Source organism: Cyclopterus lumpus, chromosome 5 (assembly GCF_009769545.1).
Source record: "Cyclopterus lumpus isolate fCycLum1 chromosome 5, fCycLum1.pri, whole genome shotgun sequence".
Classification (NCBI taxonomy): Eukaryota; Metazoa; Chordata; class Actinopteri; order Perciformes; family Cyclopteridae; genus Cyclopterus; species Cyclopterus lumpus.
In genome coordinates this window covers 20,312,928-20,327,900 of record NC_046970.1, presented here as the reverse complement: position 1 = coordinate 20,327,900, position 14,973 = coordinate 20,312,928, and the positions used below count along the sequence as shown (strand labels likewise).

At 40.7% G+C, this 14,973-nt stretch overlaps 1 protein-coding gene across 3 annotated transcripts; it reads right to left on the bottom strand.

Moving 5' to 3' along the window:
- Window positions 1–405: 405 nt before the first annotated feature.
- gls2b (glutaminase 2b (liver, mitochondrial)) lies at window positions 406–14,359 on the bottom strand. Of its 3 annotated transcripts, none has more exons than XR_004609518.1 (19): window positions 14,077–14,359; window positions 13,320–13,419; window positions 13,113–13,234; window positions 11,471–11,600; window positions 10,984–11,063; window positions 10,061–10,224; window positions 9,312–9,370; window positions 8,425–8,457; window positions 8,254–8,312; window positions 8,031–8,097; window positions 7,495–7,545; window positions 7,178–7,354; window positions 6,907–7,038; window positions 6,283–6,375; window positions 6,129–6,190; window positions 5,256–5,332; window positions 3,592–3,655; window positions 1,327–3,036; window positions 406–1,274 (listed from the first exon to the last, which is right to left on the bottom strand). XR_004609518.1 is itself a non-coding variant. In XM_034533534.1 (19 exons), exons 1-19 carry the CDS (start codon window positions 14,247–14,249, stop codon window positions 1,699–1,701), a joined length of 1,764 nt encoding a protein of 587 aa, XP_034389425.1. In that variant the 5' UTR covers window positions 14,250–14,359; the 3' UTR covers window positions 406–1,698. The 3 variants fall into 3 exon arrangements, 2 of the variants coding, with proteins under 2 accessions (XP_034389425.1, XP_034389424.1); XM_034533534.1 differs by having other exon boundaries at window positions 406–1,740; window positions 2,958–3,036; XM_034533533.1 differs by having other exon boundaries at window positions 406–3,036.
- Between the last annotated feature and the right edge of the window lie 614 nt (window positions 14,360–14,973).

Genomic DNA, 14,973 nt, shown 5'->3' with positions numbered 1-14,973 from the left:
AATCTAGTTCTGTAGATGTCTGCCTTCTCTCCTTTTTAATGGGACAATATGGCACTCGACTTGTGCAGAGTGCCGACTAATGCCTTATATTGGAGAGAAGGCAGACATCTCTACAGCCGATATCTCCAAAACTAGGCCACTCAAACCAAAACAATACAATAAGCAAACAATAGCACTAAGATAGCTAAATGGGAAAAAATATGTATTTTTGATTTAAGGTAATCATCTATTGTTCTGGTTTTCATTGATTTTCCTATCCACCAAATCAAATCATCCACAATCTTACACCAGTCTGCCATGCTGATAAAGAGGCCCAATTTTTTTTTTTTACAGGAACAGTCCTGGACCCCAAGCTTCCAAAAGATAGTGATTAAACATTCTTTTATTGGCAACAGAGAGCATGAGACACACTGAGGCACACACAATCAAAACATAAATAAAAACAACAATGGCATTTGAAATGAACACAATGTGAGAGCAGTTTCTTCTTCCCAGCTGAAGCAGGACTCCCTGCATGTTGCTGCATCTGTCAGCAGTCTCTTTGGATGTCAGGTCAGTCTCGTATAAGCTCTTTTCTGCTTCGCAACGCTCTGTATGCAGGTACCTAAGACTCTCTTTATGTCTGCAGGTACCTAAGACACTCTGTATCTCTGCAGGTACCTAAGACGCTCTTTATCTCTGCACGTACCTAAGATGCTCTTTATCTCTGCAGGTCCCTAAGACGCTCTGTATCTCTGCAGGTACCTAAGACACTCTGTATCTCTGCAGGTACCTAAGACACTCTGTATCTGCAGGTACCTAAGACGCTCTTTATCTCTGCAGATACCTAAGACTCTCTGTATCTCTGCAGGTACCTAAGACGTTCTGTATCTCTGCAGGTATCTAAGACGCTCTTTATCTCTGCAGGTACCTAAGACGCTCTGTATATCTGCAGGTACCTAAGACGTTCTGTATCTCTGCAGCTACCTAAGACTCTTTGTATCTCTGCAGGTACCCAAGACGCTCTGTATCTCTTCAGGTACCTAAGACGTTCTGTATGTCTGCAGGTACCTAAGACTCTCTGTATCTCTGCAGCTACCTAAGACTCTCTGTATCTCTGCAGCTACCTAAGACTCTTTGTATCCCTGCAGGTACCCAAGAAGCTCTGTATGTCTGCAGGTACCCAAGACGCTCTGTATGTCTGCAGGTACCTAAGACTCTCTGTATCTCTGCAGGTACCTAAGACGCTCTGTATGTCTGCAGGTACCTAAGACGCTCTGTATCTCTGCAGGTACCTAAGACGCTCTGTATCTGCAGGTACCTAAGACGCTCTGTATCTGCAGGTACCTAAGACGCTCTGTATCTGCAGGTACCTAAGACGCTCTGTATCTGCAGGTACCTAAGACGCTCTGTATCTGCAGGTACCTAAGACGCTCTGTATCTGCAGGTACATAAGACGCTCTGTATCTGCAGGTACCTAAGACTCTCTGTATTTCTGCAGGTACCTAAGACTCTCTGTATCTCTGCAGGTACCCAAGACTCTCTGTATCTCTGCAGGTACCTAAGCTGCTCTGTATCTCTGCAGTCCTATGCCACTGATGCTGTGGGTTTACAGAAAGTCCTTCTGATGGGGACACAGTGCCATCTGGTGGTAGCTAGGACAACTGCGTACCGTGGCCACAGCCGCCATCCTGCATCTCAGCATTTATCAGCCACAGGTCAGTGAGGGGACAGTCTGTCAACACTGATTAACTCTCCTGCCTATAAATAAAGAAGAGGGAAAGTCTGTTAAAATGAGCTGGCTATGACTTAGCATACATTAGTTGTATCCTTTATCGTCACTAGCCGAATGTCTAGCTGTTTCTGAGAAAATATAATTATTCAAAACACACTCTTGTACTAATTGCATTTAAAACAATCGCGTACCGACCCCCTCCTGACAATGTCACACCTCTCCTGCGGCTTCTCCATATTGTTTCTACATTCAGCTGATTTTTTTAGTTGCCAACAACAAATTGCTGACTGCATGACGCATTGTCTACCATCATAAAATTAAATCAAAGCTAAATTAAACCATGGGTGGCAGATCAAAAAAATGTTTAATGGATGTTTTCAATGTCAAATAATTTCACGTAAATTACTTTTTGGAATTTCTTGTTTATGAAGAGATACAATGTGCATAAATGTTATGACACTGTGTATAATAATGTATTATTAGGAATCCAGTGCACTTATTTACAGCTGAAGAACATTACAAAAACAATATATCCTACATTATGTTTATTGGGATCATGTACATTTCCTTCCCTTGTTTACCTTTTACAAAACGTAAGATTTGAGTTTTTACATCCAAACATGTCAATTAGTTTTTTCATATTCAGATGTTTCAACAAGACACAATAGAATAGTATAAATAAAAAAAACTGGAAACATGTCTTGTTGTAAGTAATGTGAAGCATTGCAAGTATAAATATCAAATCCCTCATTTACAATACTCAGATCCTCTGCTACATACAACCCAATATAAACATTGTGTTTAGGTTGATGATGTATTCCAGCATTACAGATTTGAAATTAGGCTTGATCTATTTGCAGCATATACTATTGATTACACAAACCCACAAAAGGGTTGTATTCTATTGGCTTGTTTTGTTCTTTTTTTCCCTCTGCCTCATTGTTTGCATTCTATTTTCGTTTCAAGTTTACAGTCTATTTTCATGCTGCTAACATTTTCCTTTTCACCCGCTCATCATTTTCCTTCATTGCAGTTTGCATCGTTCATTTGTGTTACAGTCATCTTCTGGTCTTTCTTTAAACTCCTTTTGGGTGCGACAAATGGAGCGACACATTTCAAAACTTGACAGATTGCACAAACTCCCTGACGCGTTACATGCGATACATCACACTATGCCCTCGATGGTGTTCAGAATCGGGGAATGCTCAGCCTCGGTGTGCTGCGCTTCCTGTTGCCTGCAGACCTGCTGGTAGTCTTTCAGCACCTTCACCACCTCTTCATGTCCGAACTGCAAGGCGTCATCGACTGGGAGGTTGCCCCACCTGCACAGCAATGAGTACAAAGGATGAGGAGAGGAGTCAGCACATACGTCAGTGAACATTTTCAGCAGTGCACAATAATTCAAGTAACAGTATGTGGTAAAGACAACTTCAAATGTTGTCTTCATGATGTATTAATTAAATAACAGTCTTGGTTTCATCTGTTAATACAGGACAAGTCTGCCACTAAGGCATATGGATCTAGATTTAGGTTACCTTGTACATTCTTTTACGTGTTTGTACTAGAGATGTAATACCACATGAGATTAAATAGGTTGTTCCTGAAGTGCAAGAATAGAATGATAAGATGAATGACAAAATGCACATCGTCATTCTAATATTTTGGGTGGACAGTTATGGCTGCATGCTTGAAGACTTCCTGTGATCGTCTAAAAATGGGTTATTCTCAGCAAAATTAGCTCACAAAAAAGGAGAGGAAATGTACGTCATTGATCTGAAAACAACATAAAACAAAACACATATTTAATCATAATAAGTGCAGTAAAGAAATTCAAATCTAAAAAGGAGAAAAACACAAGTGTTAGATGCTGTTCTTACCTGTCTTCTACAAATGGGTCAACTTTGCAGATTTCAGTGAGGAACGTCACCACATCTTTATGACCTGAGAAGGAACACAAAAGACGACCGTTTATAGTTTCACATCTGTGAAAATTATAGTAGATAGTGACAATGTTTGTGTTAAAAAATGTATGCCAGTGCAACACACTCCTTAAAATCATATTGACCAAACTAGAACGATTTTCAGAATTTACAAGTGTGTCTGACATCGTGACAAATTGTGGGTGAAAAAAAAACAGGAATTGCTAAGAATACAAAGTACCTGGGGAAGAAAAAGTAGCACTTTTTTCATCCAGTCACGATCCAACTCCGAATCAGGAGCACAGAGCTCTGCCTTTTTCATTTGCAAGAAAACTGTTATTACTCCCACGTTTATCTCGTAAACAAATGACTTGCTTACCAGGCTATTTTTTTTTTAAATGTCACTGTTGAACTCGTTGCAGCGCAGCAGTAAATCTGTGCTGTGAATAAACCTAGAGCACAACAGACGATAAATAAATCGACCATATGGCGCCCTGAGAGGCTGTGTGAGCCGATTCGTTATTGGGTTTGTATAATGTGAGCCAAAAGGTACTGTGCCTCCCGAGTTAATCAAATGAAGTGAAAAGTAATTTAGCGCTAATCGGAGTGGTGAACACACAATGCAAGTAAAATACAATTATCCTCTAAGCTTAATTGTTTCTATAATAAAAGGTGTTCTTGGTTTGTTGTTTCAATCAACCCTCTTTCGGAAATTGAAGTATTTTAAAGCTGAAATCATTAACTTTTCATAAGCTGTTGTCTTAGAACCACCACGAGCACACAGTTGTTATTTTGTCTCACTGCATCGTTGTTCTATTCCACCTGTCCAATCCTCCGTCAAGGACAGGTGTGGCCTGACAAGCCGACCAGCATCTACCAGCAGAGTTTACGGACTCTCCAGCCAGAGAAAATGTGCCAGATTTAGTGTTTTCGGCTAGCTTTATTAACTTAATATATACGAAGCTGAAGGCCTTGAACAACACACAGAGGCATTTTTAACTGCTCAGGTTAATGTCAGGTGGAGCTGCGCTGTAAGTAACGATAACCTCAAAAGATCGAGGCGACCCAGAGCATGGTGGGAAACTCCGGGCTGTTGCCTGAACAAAGAGCTGATTGGCACTTACTTTTGACCACAAACAAAACACATTTGAAGGGTTAATCTGTTAACAAATATATCTTGTGTGATTGCTAATAATAATAAAGTTTATACACAGTATATATATATATATATATATATATCTCAGGTAGCCTACAGATGATTCTAACCGGTGTAACTTCTCCCAACGAAACAAAAAGGTGGGCGATAGAGATGTACACGCCCACATAATGCTCTAATCAAGCAAAATAAGTGAAACCCCCTTTGTTGGTTTATCATGGGCACACACACAGTAGGGCTGAGTCGGATAATAAGTGGTTTATTTATGTTTCATTCAGGATTTATTGGAGTTCATAATGTTCTGCTTTTCAATGCAGACCTTTGAGAGCTGAGGAAGTCTTATTTTTGCCAAGTGGTCAAACTGATTTGCTGCCTGACTGCTCTACAGTTTGCCCGTGGAAGTGATTGAGTGCTGCTCCTTCACTAAATAACAGAACCACAGATGGACAGATCACGTGGAGCTCACCCTCTGCTGCAGAGATATGTAGCGCTGTTCGAGAATCATAGTCCTTCAGGTCCATGTCCATGGATGACAGAGCAAACCTGAAGGAATGAATAAAAGTACACTTCAGTTAATATAAATATAGAACTACAAATACATTGTGGCATCACAAGGGGACAGGTAGTGGATGGGCGCTACAGAGTGGCCACCAGTGCAAAAACTACATCTCCCAGCCTGCCTCACCGCTCACCCAGCTGCAGCTGCTTAAGGCACCTGATTGAGGCAGGGCTGGGAGACTTAAGGGAGAGCACCTGGGAAGGAGAAGGGAGAGCGGAAGGTGAACCCACGAGCACCTGGAAGAGGACAACAAGGGAGAGGACCTCGTAGCCTGGATTCACCAGGATTGAGTTTTTGTTTGGTTAATTAACCACTTTCTCCTCCGGGATGTTTTGTGTTATCTAACGGGACCTTTTTTTTGATACTTTGTTGTTTTTGGATGTTACCTTGCTGGTGGGATGGGGAAATAAACCTGGACTTTTGTTAAATACCCTCAGACGTGCCTGTGTTCATCTCTCTCTTTGCACCGCCCCAGGCTAGCCTGTCCTAGCGACAGCCCGTGACACTACAACATATTTTAGATTTCAGTTCATCTACATGAAAGTACCAATATGATTATTTTCACTTATATAGACAGATGCATTATCACAAAAAGTAATACAGAAATTACCCTTCACATCTGTAAAACATATGCCAAGCACCATTGAAGCAGTTCACTCCACTTTATGTTCGATATTCATTAAATGCAATTGTTTTTCAGGCCCCCCGCGCCTGGTGTTAACATTGTGAAGGCCATCTGCTATACGGCCCAGACAATAATCAGCTTGGCTGGTGATGTACCTTCTCAGGGCAGACACATCCCCACTGTAGGCGGCGAACATCAAATTAAAAACAGACTTGTTCTGCAAATACAGGGGAAAAAAAAACCCATAAACACAGTGACACAAAACACATTCAACACACCAGCAAGAACAAACTGACAAAAGCAACAAACCCTGTCATCTCCATCCGGTCTGCGAGGATCCTGCTTCTTTACAAAGTGCCTCAGGTTGTCATAATTGTGGAAATTGAAGAGTGAAACAAGCTCCTGAGGGTGTCGTAAGATAGAATATAATGGTTAGGAGGAGGAAAACGCTGGAGGACTTCTGTATCATTCTATGCTTTCAGACAAAGAAAACTATAATGCAAACTCTTTTTTTAGAACAAGGCTTTAACAGAAAAACTAAACCTCTGAGGCCACTGGAATGATTTTATGTCATCATGCTCTAGTAATCAGTATCACAATTTGTTTTTCTTTAAAGGCAGCTACGGAGTTTAAATCTCGACGATATTGATTGTTTGAACTAAACTTTTCAGGATTTTGGTTTTGGTAGAACAAACTTGAATTGGTTTGTCTAACGAAGCAAGTTAAAGTCACTTTGTGTAAGATTTAAAAATGTTTGGCTTCAATAGAGTGAACATATATATTTTTTAAAACAACACCGCAGCAGAGAGTAATAACTAAAGAATATGCCCTAAAAATGATTTGATGCTATAATCCCATACACATTCTGAACATAGTGGCCTCATTTAAGCATCTTCTCCTCTGCCAGGAACAGTGGAAAAACCTTTGTCTAACCTGACAAAAGTAAATTCCCCGGACGCTGTTTCCAACTCTGTCCAGAGGAGGAGACCAACACATCACTCCCATCACGTTGGGGATCACCAGCAGTATGGCACCGGACACCCCGGATTTGGCCGGCAAGCCCACCTGGCAGATGAGAGATGTGGGATTTGTTTCAGGTCAACAAATGAAAAAAGCATTTCCTTCACAGTGATCACGCTGATTCATCTGTTTATTTCTGTTGTTGCCAGAGAGCTGGTACACTCACGTTCCTCCTGTTACTCACATGAAAAGCCATCTGGCCCGAGAAGTCGTACATGCCACATGAGTGCATGAGACTCAAAGTGTTGCGCACCGCCTCCGCACTCAGGACACGCTCGCCTGTGATTGGACAGATCCCTCCGTTGGCCAGAGTGGCAGCCATGACGCTTCCCGATTCACAGGTCACCTCGATGGAGCAAAGCTGAGGCCAAAAGGAGGACCAGTTCACGGTCAAAAACCATTGGATCTTTTTCACGACAGCTAAATCAATCTAAAGCTCCACAAGATTATAGATGTAATGATTCTTCATGAAAAGCTCCACTCACGGCAGAGCATGTTTACCTGGAAGTAGAAGTCCAGGGAATCGATCATATCTGCTCCCGGAGGAAAACACTGGTGAAGGAAATAAGATCATTGTGACTATTACGTAGCACTGTTCAGTTGTACTATGAGAATCAAGAATATCTTGGTCTTGTCATAAGGTTATCTTTTAGTCTGGCTCCTCAAGTGGGGTCAAAAGGTTGTGGATAATGCCTCTATCATGATAAAGTGGATGCACAGGGGGTGAGAGGTGAAAGGCAATCTCAATTAGGCTCAAAGATTGTTTGTCTAAGAAATTGATAGATGCATGGAAGGTACATGTTTTTGTCATGAAAAATCAAAAAAAAAAAATTAAAAACAATATCTTGGTTGAAAATGTGTTTTTACCAGACAACAATCTGGCTTTTCAAAATATTAAAAATTAAACTACTAGCTTTACATGCAGCGCTGAAACAATTATTAGATTTGTCAGAGATACACTTTTTGGGTATTCAGCTTTTGCAACTGCAAATAGAAGGCCTTTCCAATGCCACATATTTCGGCATTCGGTAACTGACCTTCTTCTCTTTCATGTAGTATCCAATGGCAAAATTTCTGTCGCCCGTTTCTTTTTCTGACTGGAACCTGACACAGAGAGGCAGAGATGTCAATACAGAAACATCAATAATGCAATAGAACAGTGGCCAGGCCATTTGGCTAACACTGTCTTTCAACTTCGGTGTACTGAACAAAGATATATTAACTTCAAAACGCCTCAAATGTATTCGTCAGCGCACTCACATGGCATTGCTGAATCCCACATACTCCTGGCCAGCCATCTTTTTCACAAACTCCATAACCTGGGTGAACAAAGACAATATTTTCCGAGTACTGCAGCATCTCTGAGGAATGACACAATCTACCATTAGTTTCCTATTCGTGGTGCTAACGGAGACGAGGCACACTACTTACATAGTCAAACTTCTCTGCCTTATTCGAATGAGGCTGAAAAACAAAGCACGAGCCATTTGCATGTGTTTGATTGTAATTGCCACATTCATGAACACTGAACTTGACTGATGACTTTGGTACTACAGTACTCATAACACTGTCGGGTGAAACAATACATGACTGTATCACTGATTGCATAATTTAGTACCTGTTTATTAGCGGGTACAGTACAAGAGGAAAGATAGGCAGTGGTCATAAATCACAGAGCTCAGGGAGAGTTCAGGGATTATTTATTATACTACAGACAACAACATGAACCTGTATTTTTCTGATTTGAATCTACAAGACAAGCTTTAAATATGTTAAGAAAAAGCAGTCATATGCTGTCAATAAGATAAGAGTTCTCAAAACCTGATTTAAAAAAAATAATATATATATATAAATAATATTTTTATTAATAGCTTATTACTGTACAGCTGCTTTATTACATCCCCCCAGGCTTTGTCATGAAGATCATAACATCAACAGCCTGCAGGCTCTAAACTAGAACACTTATTTATAAATAAAAAACAAGATTAATATTTTGTGTCTGTTCTAGTTAAAAAAACACTTCAATGTACTGAGAGACATGTCAATAAAGGTTAGAGATAATGACAATAACTGACGGCAATTTCTGTGTATACAACAATAAGTAAAACATTATACTAAATTCAAATGATGTGTCTTTTTTTTTTTGTGTGAAGTAAATCAAACAGATTTTGGGCAAATAAAAAAAATGGAATCAGTTGCAAAATTGAATGCTTGTGTGACTCCAAAGTACAAGCAACTGTTTGTAAAATGTTCTGTGTCGCTGACTTTTATGTGCTGACTCAACTGTCCCGCAGCAGGACGTCTGTCCATCTATTTACCTTGATAAGAGAGCTGATCACTATGGCTCCAGCGTTCACCATGGGGTTGTGGGGCTTATCTGGGAGATAAGACACAATGTTTATGAGGGCTCCTATACAAAATACATAATATATCAGTGAGAAGTTTAATATTTACTGAGTGCATAGACTGTATATAAGATCTGGATGTGGTCACCGTTATGTCACTCATTTGTGGACTATGGTTCTGAAGCCATTTTGTTTTTGCAACCAGAAGTGACGCAAGAGGGTGAAGTAAAATACAACCGGACGCTGATTAAGACATATTTAGGCAACCAAAATCCTAAAATGACCTATCATGAACTGAAAACCAGTGTGAAAGGGTTAAAGCTGTAAGACGATAACGACCTGTCAATCACAAGGTGGCCACGCCCTGAAGCATACCCCGATTTATTGTCTAGTTTTCTCTAAATGGGATCATAATTTACTTAATGAACTATATTCTGTATTGAAGAAGACTTGAAACTATGTCGATAAAGACCATAAACACGTGTTTACAATGTTTACTGAGGTAATAAATCAAGTGAGAAGTAGGATCACTTTCTCATCGACTTCCATACAATTTGACTTATTTTAGCAACCAGAGGAGTCTCGCCCCCTGATGGCCAGGAGAGAGGATGCATGTTTAAGGCACTTCCTCATTGGCTGCACATTCCAGACCTGGACGTTGCCACCTGGCTCAGAGTCAAAGAGCTAATGATCCAATAGGAAAGTGATGAGGCCCGGCACACCTTCATCATCAAGCGAGAGCATGTTGAACTTGAGTCCACTGGGCTCCATGCCGATGTAACGGTGAACCCTCTCTGTCCCCGTCTCATGGACGGCGATGGCGTACTGCAGGGGCTTCACACAGGACTGCAGGCAGAACGGCTGCTTGGTGTCGCCTACCGAGTGCCTGGAGGAAGACGACAGAAGGTTTCAACTCTCACTGAACATAAAAACAGAGCCACTTTGACAATCCCACCTGGAAGATGTAATACATATTACAGTGCAGCCACAGCCGTGCGAGTCGGCTCCTCAGCAGCAACGCTAGGGCACTTAAGTTGTTCGCTGTCTCACTTGAGGTCATTTCAAAAAAGGCACAAATAAGGAAGAGGGCCAGCACTATTTTGAGCTCTCTCGTCCAGATTTACCCCTCGTTTCTGACTCTGTTGCGAACGTAGGGCTCACACTCTGAGGCCTAAAAACTGTAATGATTGACAGGAGCATTGCATCAATATCACAGAACAAGAATAAGTTAATTTGTTCAATAATTGACAAAACTGATCTGTTGAGATTGAAAGTCCATTCTTAACTCTTCACTTTAAATACACTCAACACTTTGTGTGTGCCAATGTGCTTTGCAATAAAAACCCTTCTGATTCTTAATCTGGGAAACAGTAGTCGACAATACAATCTCACCACAAGGTCCACTGAGTAGCTGATCTGGAGCTTTCAATCATATCTCATGGTCGTCCTCAGCATCAGTCGAATCAATCGAAACGTTTTAAGCCAATAAGGATGAGAAGTCTTCAAAGTGCTCAGGAAGTAATCTGGGATAACTGTTTATCGATGAAGATCATGTGATATAAAATAAGCTACAAGCGACACAAAAGCTACTAAATGGACGTTGTGGTGCCGATGTTTTTGTCAACAACTAATCTGTTATTCGTACCTCTGTCCGTCCACTGTACACAAAGAGACGCCCCACAGTTCTGGACTAAACTTAGCGAGTTGGGGGATGTAGTCCGCTACCTAAAGTCAGAAAACACAAGAGAAGCACAGTAAGAGTTAAATCACACAGTTTGAAATAAAGTGTCACAACAATTATTGTGTATGAGCAGAAGGTTGGAGTGAGTCAATGAGCGTTGTGTAATGCCATTATCTTTAATGCCATTCATCTTCAGTGTTGATTGTCATGCAGGAAAATATTTAGAAGGCAGTATGAATTTAAAGAAAGCTGTCAATATTTAACTGAAGATTGTTCTTGACTAAACCATACACAGCACTACTTCAATAGGTGACCCATATGAAACATGCGTTTCAGGCTTAAACAACATTCTACATTCCTTGTGTTAGTCAGTAAAAAAACTTAGAACTTAGCAATCCTAAAATGTAATTCCCATTTCTACACAATAAGGAACAAACAAACAAATGCAAACCTTCCCATCACGTTGGGTTTTAACCATGTCGTAGATCTTATTTATTTTTTGTGCAAACACGTCAAACTCCGGGATGATGAATTTCTTTCTGAAGGCCTGGATCAGCAGGACGATGTTCCCACCGACACATCTTAAAAGAAAAAAACGGCATAACTCAGGAGCAACTCACTGAAAATGAAATAGATACTTTTGAATTTACTGTAACATAGTACGCGTGTGTGTGCGTGTGCGTGTGTGTGTGTGTGTGTGAGCGCAGCAGCTGCCAGCTATCAGTCTACAACGGGCCTTTGCTTTGAGGAACATGTCCTTACACACTAACTACATAACACAGGCTGTCACACCTCCAGGTTTTAGTGAATTAAGCTGAACACATGTCTACCATTTCTGTATGCAAACACATGTTAGCTTCAAGTGTACACAGAGGTTTTACTGATTATCGTTGGCTAGTTATATATTAATCAACAGAGAAGACAGGGATAATAAAATGTGTTAGCTATTATTACCTCTTTGGTAAATACCGAAGATTGATTGCAGGTACAAGGAATCATTCCAAAACAAATAATCTGAAGTATTAGATTTCAATGACGATACTCAGGTGAAATTATTTAATTTGTATGCCAAACCTGAAAATCCATTTCTGCATTGGCCTGCAATATATTATGAAACCTATTTTTTTTGAGGTTGGGGGCGACCACTCGGAAGGACAGCAATGGATTTACAGCCCACTGAAGACGACGGCCTTAAAAACTGCCAAAGAGTTCAAGGAAAACATTTGAGTCATGCGTTACGTTATGAATGTGTCCATGGTGCTGTGTGAATTCTTCACATTGCTGTTAGACTTGTCATAAATGACTTCAGTAATGAATCAGTAATGTAATGTGGTGTGTGTGTGTGTGTGTGTGTTGGAGACAAGGGAAGAAAGACAAAGACGGAGATAATCATGCAGCGGGTCAAATACAACAAATGCTTCATTCGAATGGATTGTGTACGAAGGTCAGACTAAGAATAGTTTGGGCTCATGCCTACACAGGGTAGTGAATGGAAAACAAAACAACATGAGACAGTCAGCGATGAGACACAAATCCAAGCCGAGGGCCGTCGTACTGAAGACGAGCAACACTCCCAAAAATAAGCAATAATCTAAGAAACCTTGTGGTGTCTCCCGCCCAAAGATGATCTGTTTCATTCTGAAAAGTAAAATCCCAACATGGCTCAGTTCAAAATTTGCTTTCAAGACAAAACTCCTCATCTGTGACATCATGACGCTTGTTGCTCATTAAAAGTTGCAGAAATGTTACCACGAGTCTTTGTAGTGAGCGGTGTTCCTCCCTCTGCACAGGAGAGTGCACTTAAGTTGCACTCAATGAAACAACAGGGTCTGTGGTGGATAATAATTTTTTTACTGCGTCATTCTAATTAGAAAAATATTTGTGGTGTTTTGAACACCACAAATAAAAAAATAAAAAAAGAGCACTACTTTTTATCGGGGCGGGTAGAGCCAGTGAAAACTTCAGCAAACCACCACATGTTATTGGGCCGTCAGGGCGGAACTATTCCTTTAAATCTGCATCTGCACACATCTGTTAAGTTTACTGATGTTGAAGTGAGTTGTCTAAATGCATTTGATTCAGTAATGTCTCACCTGTGGAAAAGGTCTCTGTCCATCATCACCTCATTAACCGATTCCTTCACAGCATGTCGAAGCTCCTCCATGCAGTCCTTCAGACGAGGGTCTGATGGGTGAAGGCCGGTTTTCTTCAGGGCCTGCAAACCACAGTGGACCACATACATGAACAGATAGACAGGCGGATGCTTGGTTTGTGAGGTTGGTGGCCCTCAAGCTACTTACTGAGGTAAAGTAGGAAATTGGGACTTGTTCTTTTCCATCTGTGATGGTGTAGAAAAGCAGGTCTTCCACTCCCGAGCTGTGGGACTTTGAATGAACGTTCCTGATGAAGTGAAGATCAAACTCTCAAAAAAAATGAAAAATGAAAGCAAACACTCTTGCATGCTATAGGCTTTTTTTTTTTTACAGCAGAGGTAATTTACACAGGGGTAATTTATTAAAAGTACAGTACGTAGGCTCCCATTGTACTAAAGTGCCACAGCCATTCCAGTGAGCCAGCATGCACAATACCAGCACCCTGAACCACCTAAATGAAATAGGGTCATACTTAATGTTATTCATTACAACTGTGTTTACCCTGCAAATACATGTCAAAAAGGCTGCTGTGACGAGGACATATTCAATAACACACAAGGCTACAGAAGACATAGCTGAGATAATGATTTTCAGGATATACTGTATTAAATACAGGTTTCTTTCCTTCTGTTTTTTTTATTTTTCTGACAGGTGCACCTGCAGTGTGCATGCAGGGGATTCGGTCTCTTTGAAACTCTTGTGTCTGCCTCACATTGCTTTAAACGCTCTAACATCAGAGAGCCGATTCCCTAATTTATAGATGACACATGGTGATAACTGACACATGGCCTGACATGGCCTCCTTTGTAGTGATGATGCAGTATTTCTATATATTCTTAATTCTACTACAACAACAGGCCAAAGGTAAAGCTTAGGCTACTGATCTTCACCCAGAGACACTTACGTTTTGACATGGAAATGATCCAGGTGTGTAGACGGTGGTCTCTGGGACGTCGTTGAGGATTTCGTGGTCAGACAACATGCTGGCTGGATGATGAAAACCTTCTTCGCTGAGTCTGTTTGTTTGACGATCAGCTGGACAGAGCTGGACAGACGCAGCGCTCTCAGACACTGCATGGCGCCCCACAAACACGCTCTGACAGCTCGATATTTACGGCAAAGGAACCAGTAGATAAGATTGCTGGTTGTTACGAGTTGTTTTCCAGCGGCTTCTGTCAGGTCACTGACGTGCATATGACAAGCTGAAGTTTTGCTGCCTTCAGGTGTCGTCGGGAATTTTGGACCTTTCGACTCCTGAACTTTCTTTTCTTTTTTCCAAGTAGCTTGTGTTGTTTAATCAGTGATGACAAGTAACATTTCCTCAATTAGGTTGCTGTACTTTGAGGTAATTGTTCTTAACTTAACTGCATTCAGCTCAATTCAGGCTACGTTATACTTCTATCATGTCAAGAGTGAAATATTGTAGGTTAGACTACTTTTAACATTTAGGCTGTTTATACATTTAGTTAGGCGACTGATGAGTAGGCCTACTTTCACTTTTGTAATTAAAGTATATTATTAGTTTGGCTACATACATTTATTTGTAACATAATATTTCTATACTGTGTTTTTGCTACTGTTACTTAAGTAGAATATCTGAGTACTTCTTCCACAACTGGTTAAAAAAATCATTAATTTGCCTGATATTTAGCACATTTATACACTTCACTGTACAACAAGTAGCTCTGCAACACTTGACTTTAGAAAAAAATATAACTTTCACGATCACAAGCATAATGTCCAGACATGCGCCACAGAATATTTTACGAGGGGGCACTTGAAAGCAGCAGGGGGGGGTTGT

Bases quoted from the DNA above. Each gene is read 5' to 3' on its own strand.
- gls2b (XM_034533533.1), bottom strand. From the start codon at position 14,249: ATGCAGTGTCTGAGAGCGCTGCGTCTGTCCAGCTCTGTCCAGCTGATC. The intron at 13,420-14,076 runs GTAAGTGTCTCT...TCACTTCATCAG, and splicing joins GATCATTTCCATGTCAAAAC to GAACGTTCATTCAAAGTCCC. The intron at 3,037-3,591 runs GTAAGAACAGCA...ATTGCTGTGCAG, and splicing joins GACCCATTTGTAGAAGACAG to GTGGGGCAACCTCCCAGTCG.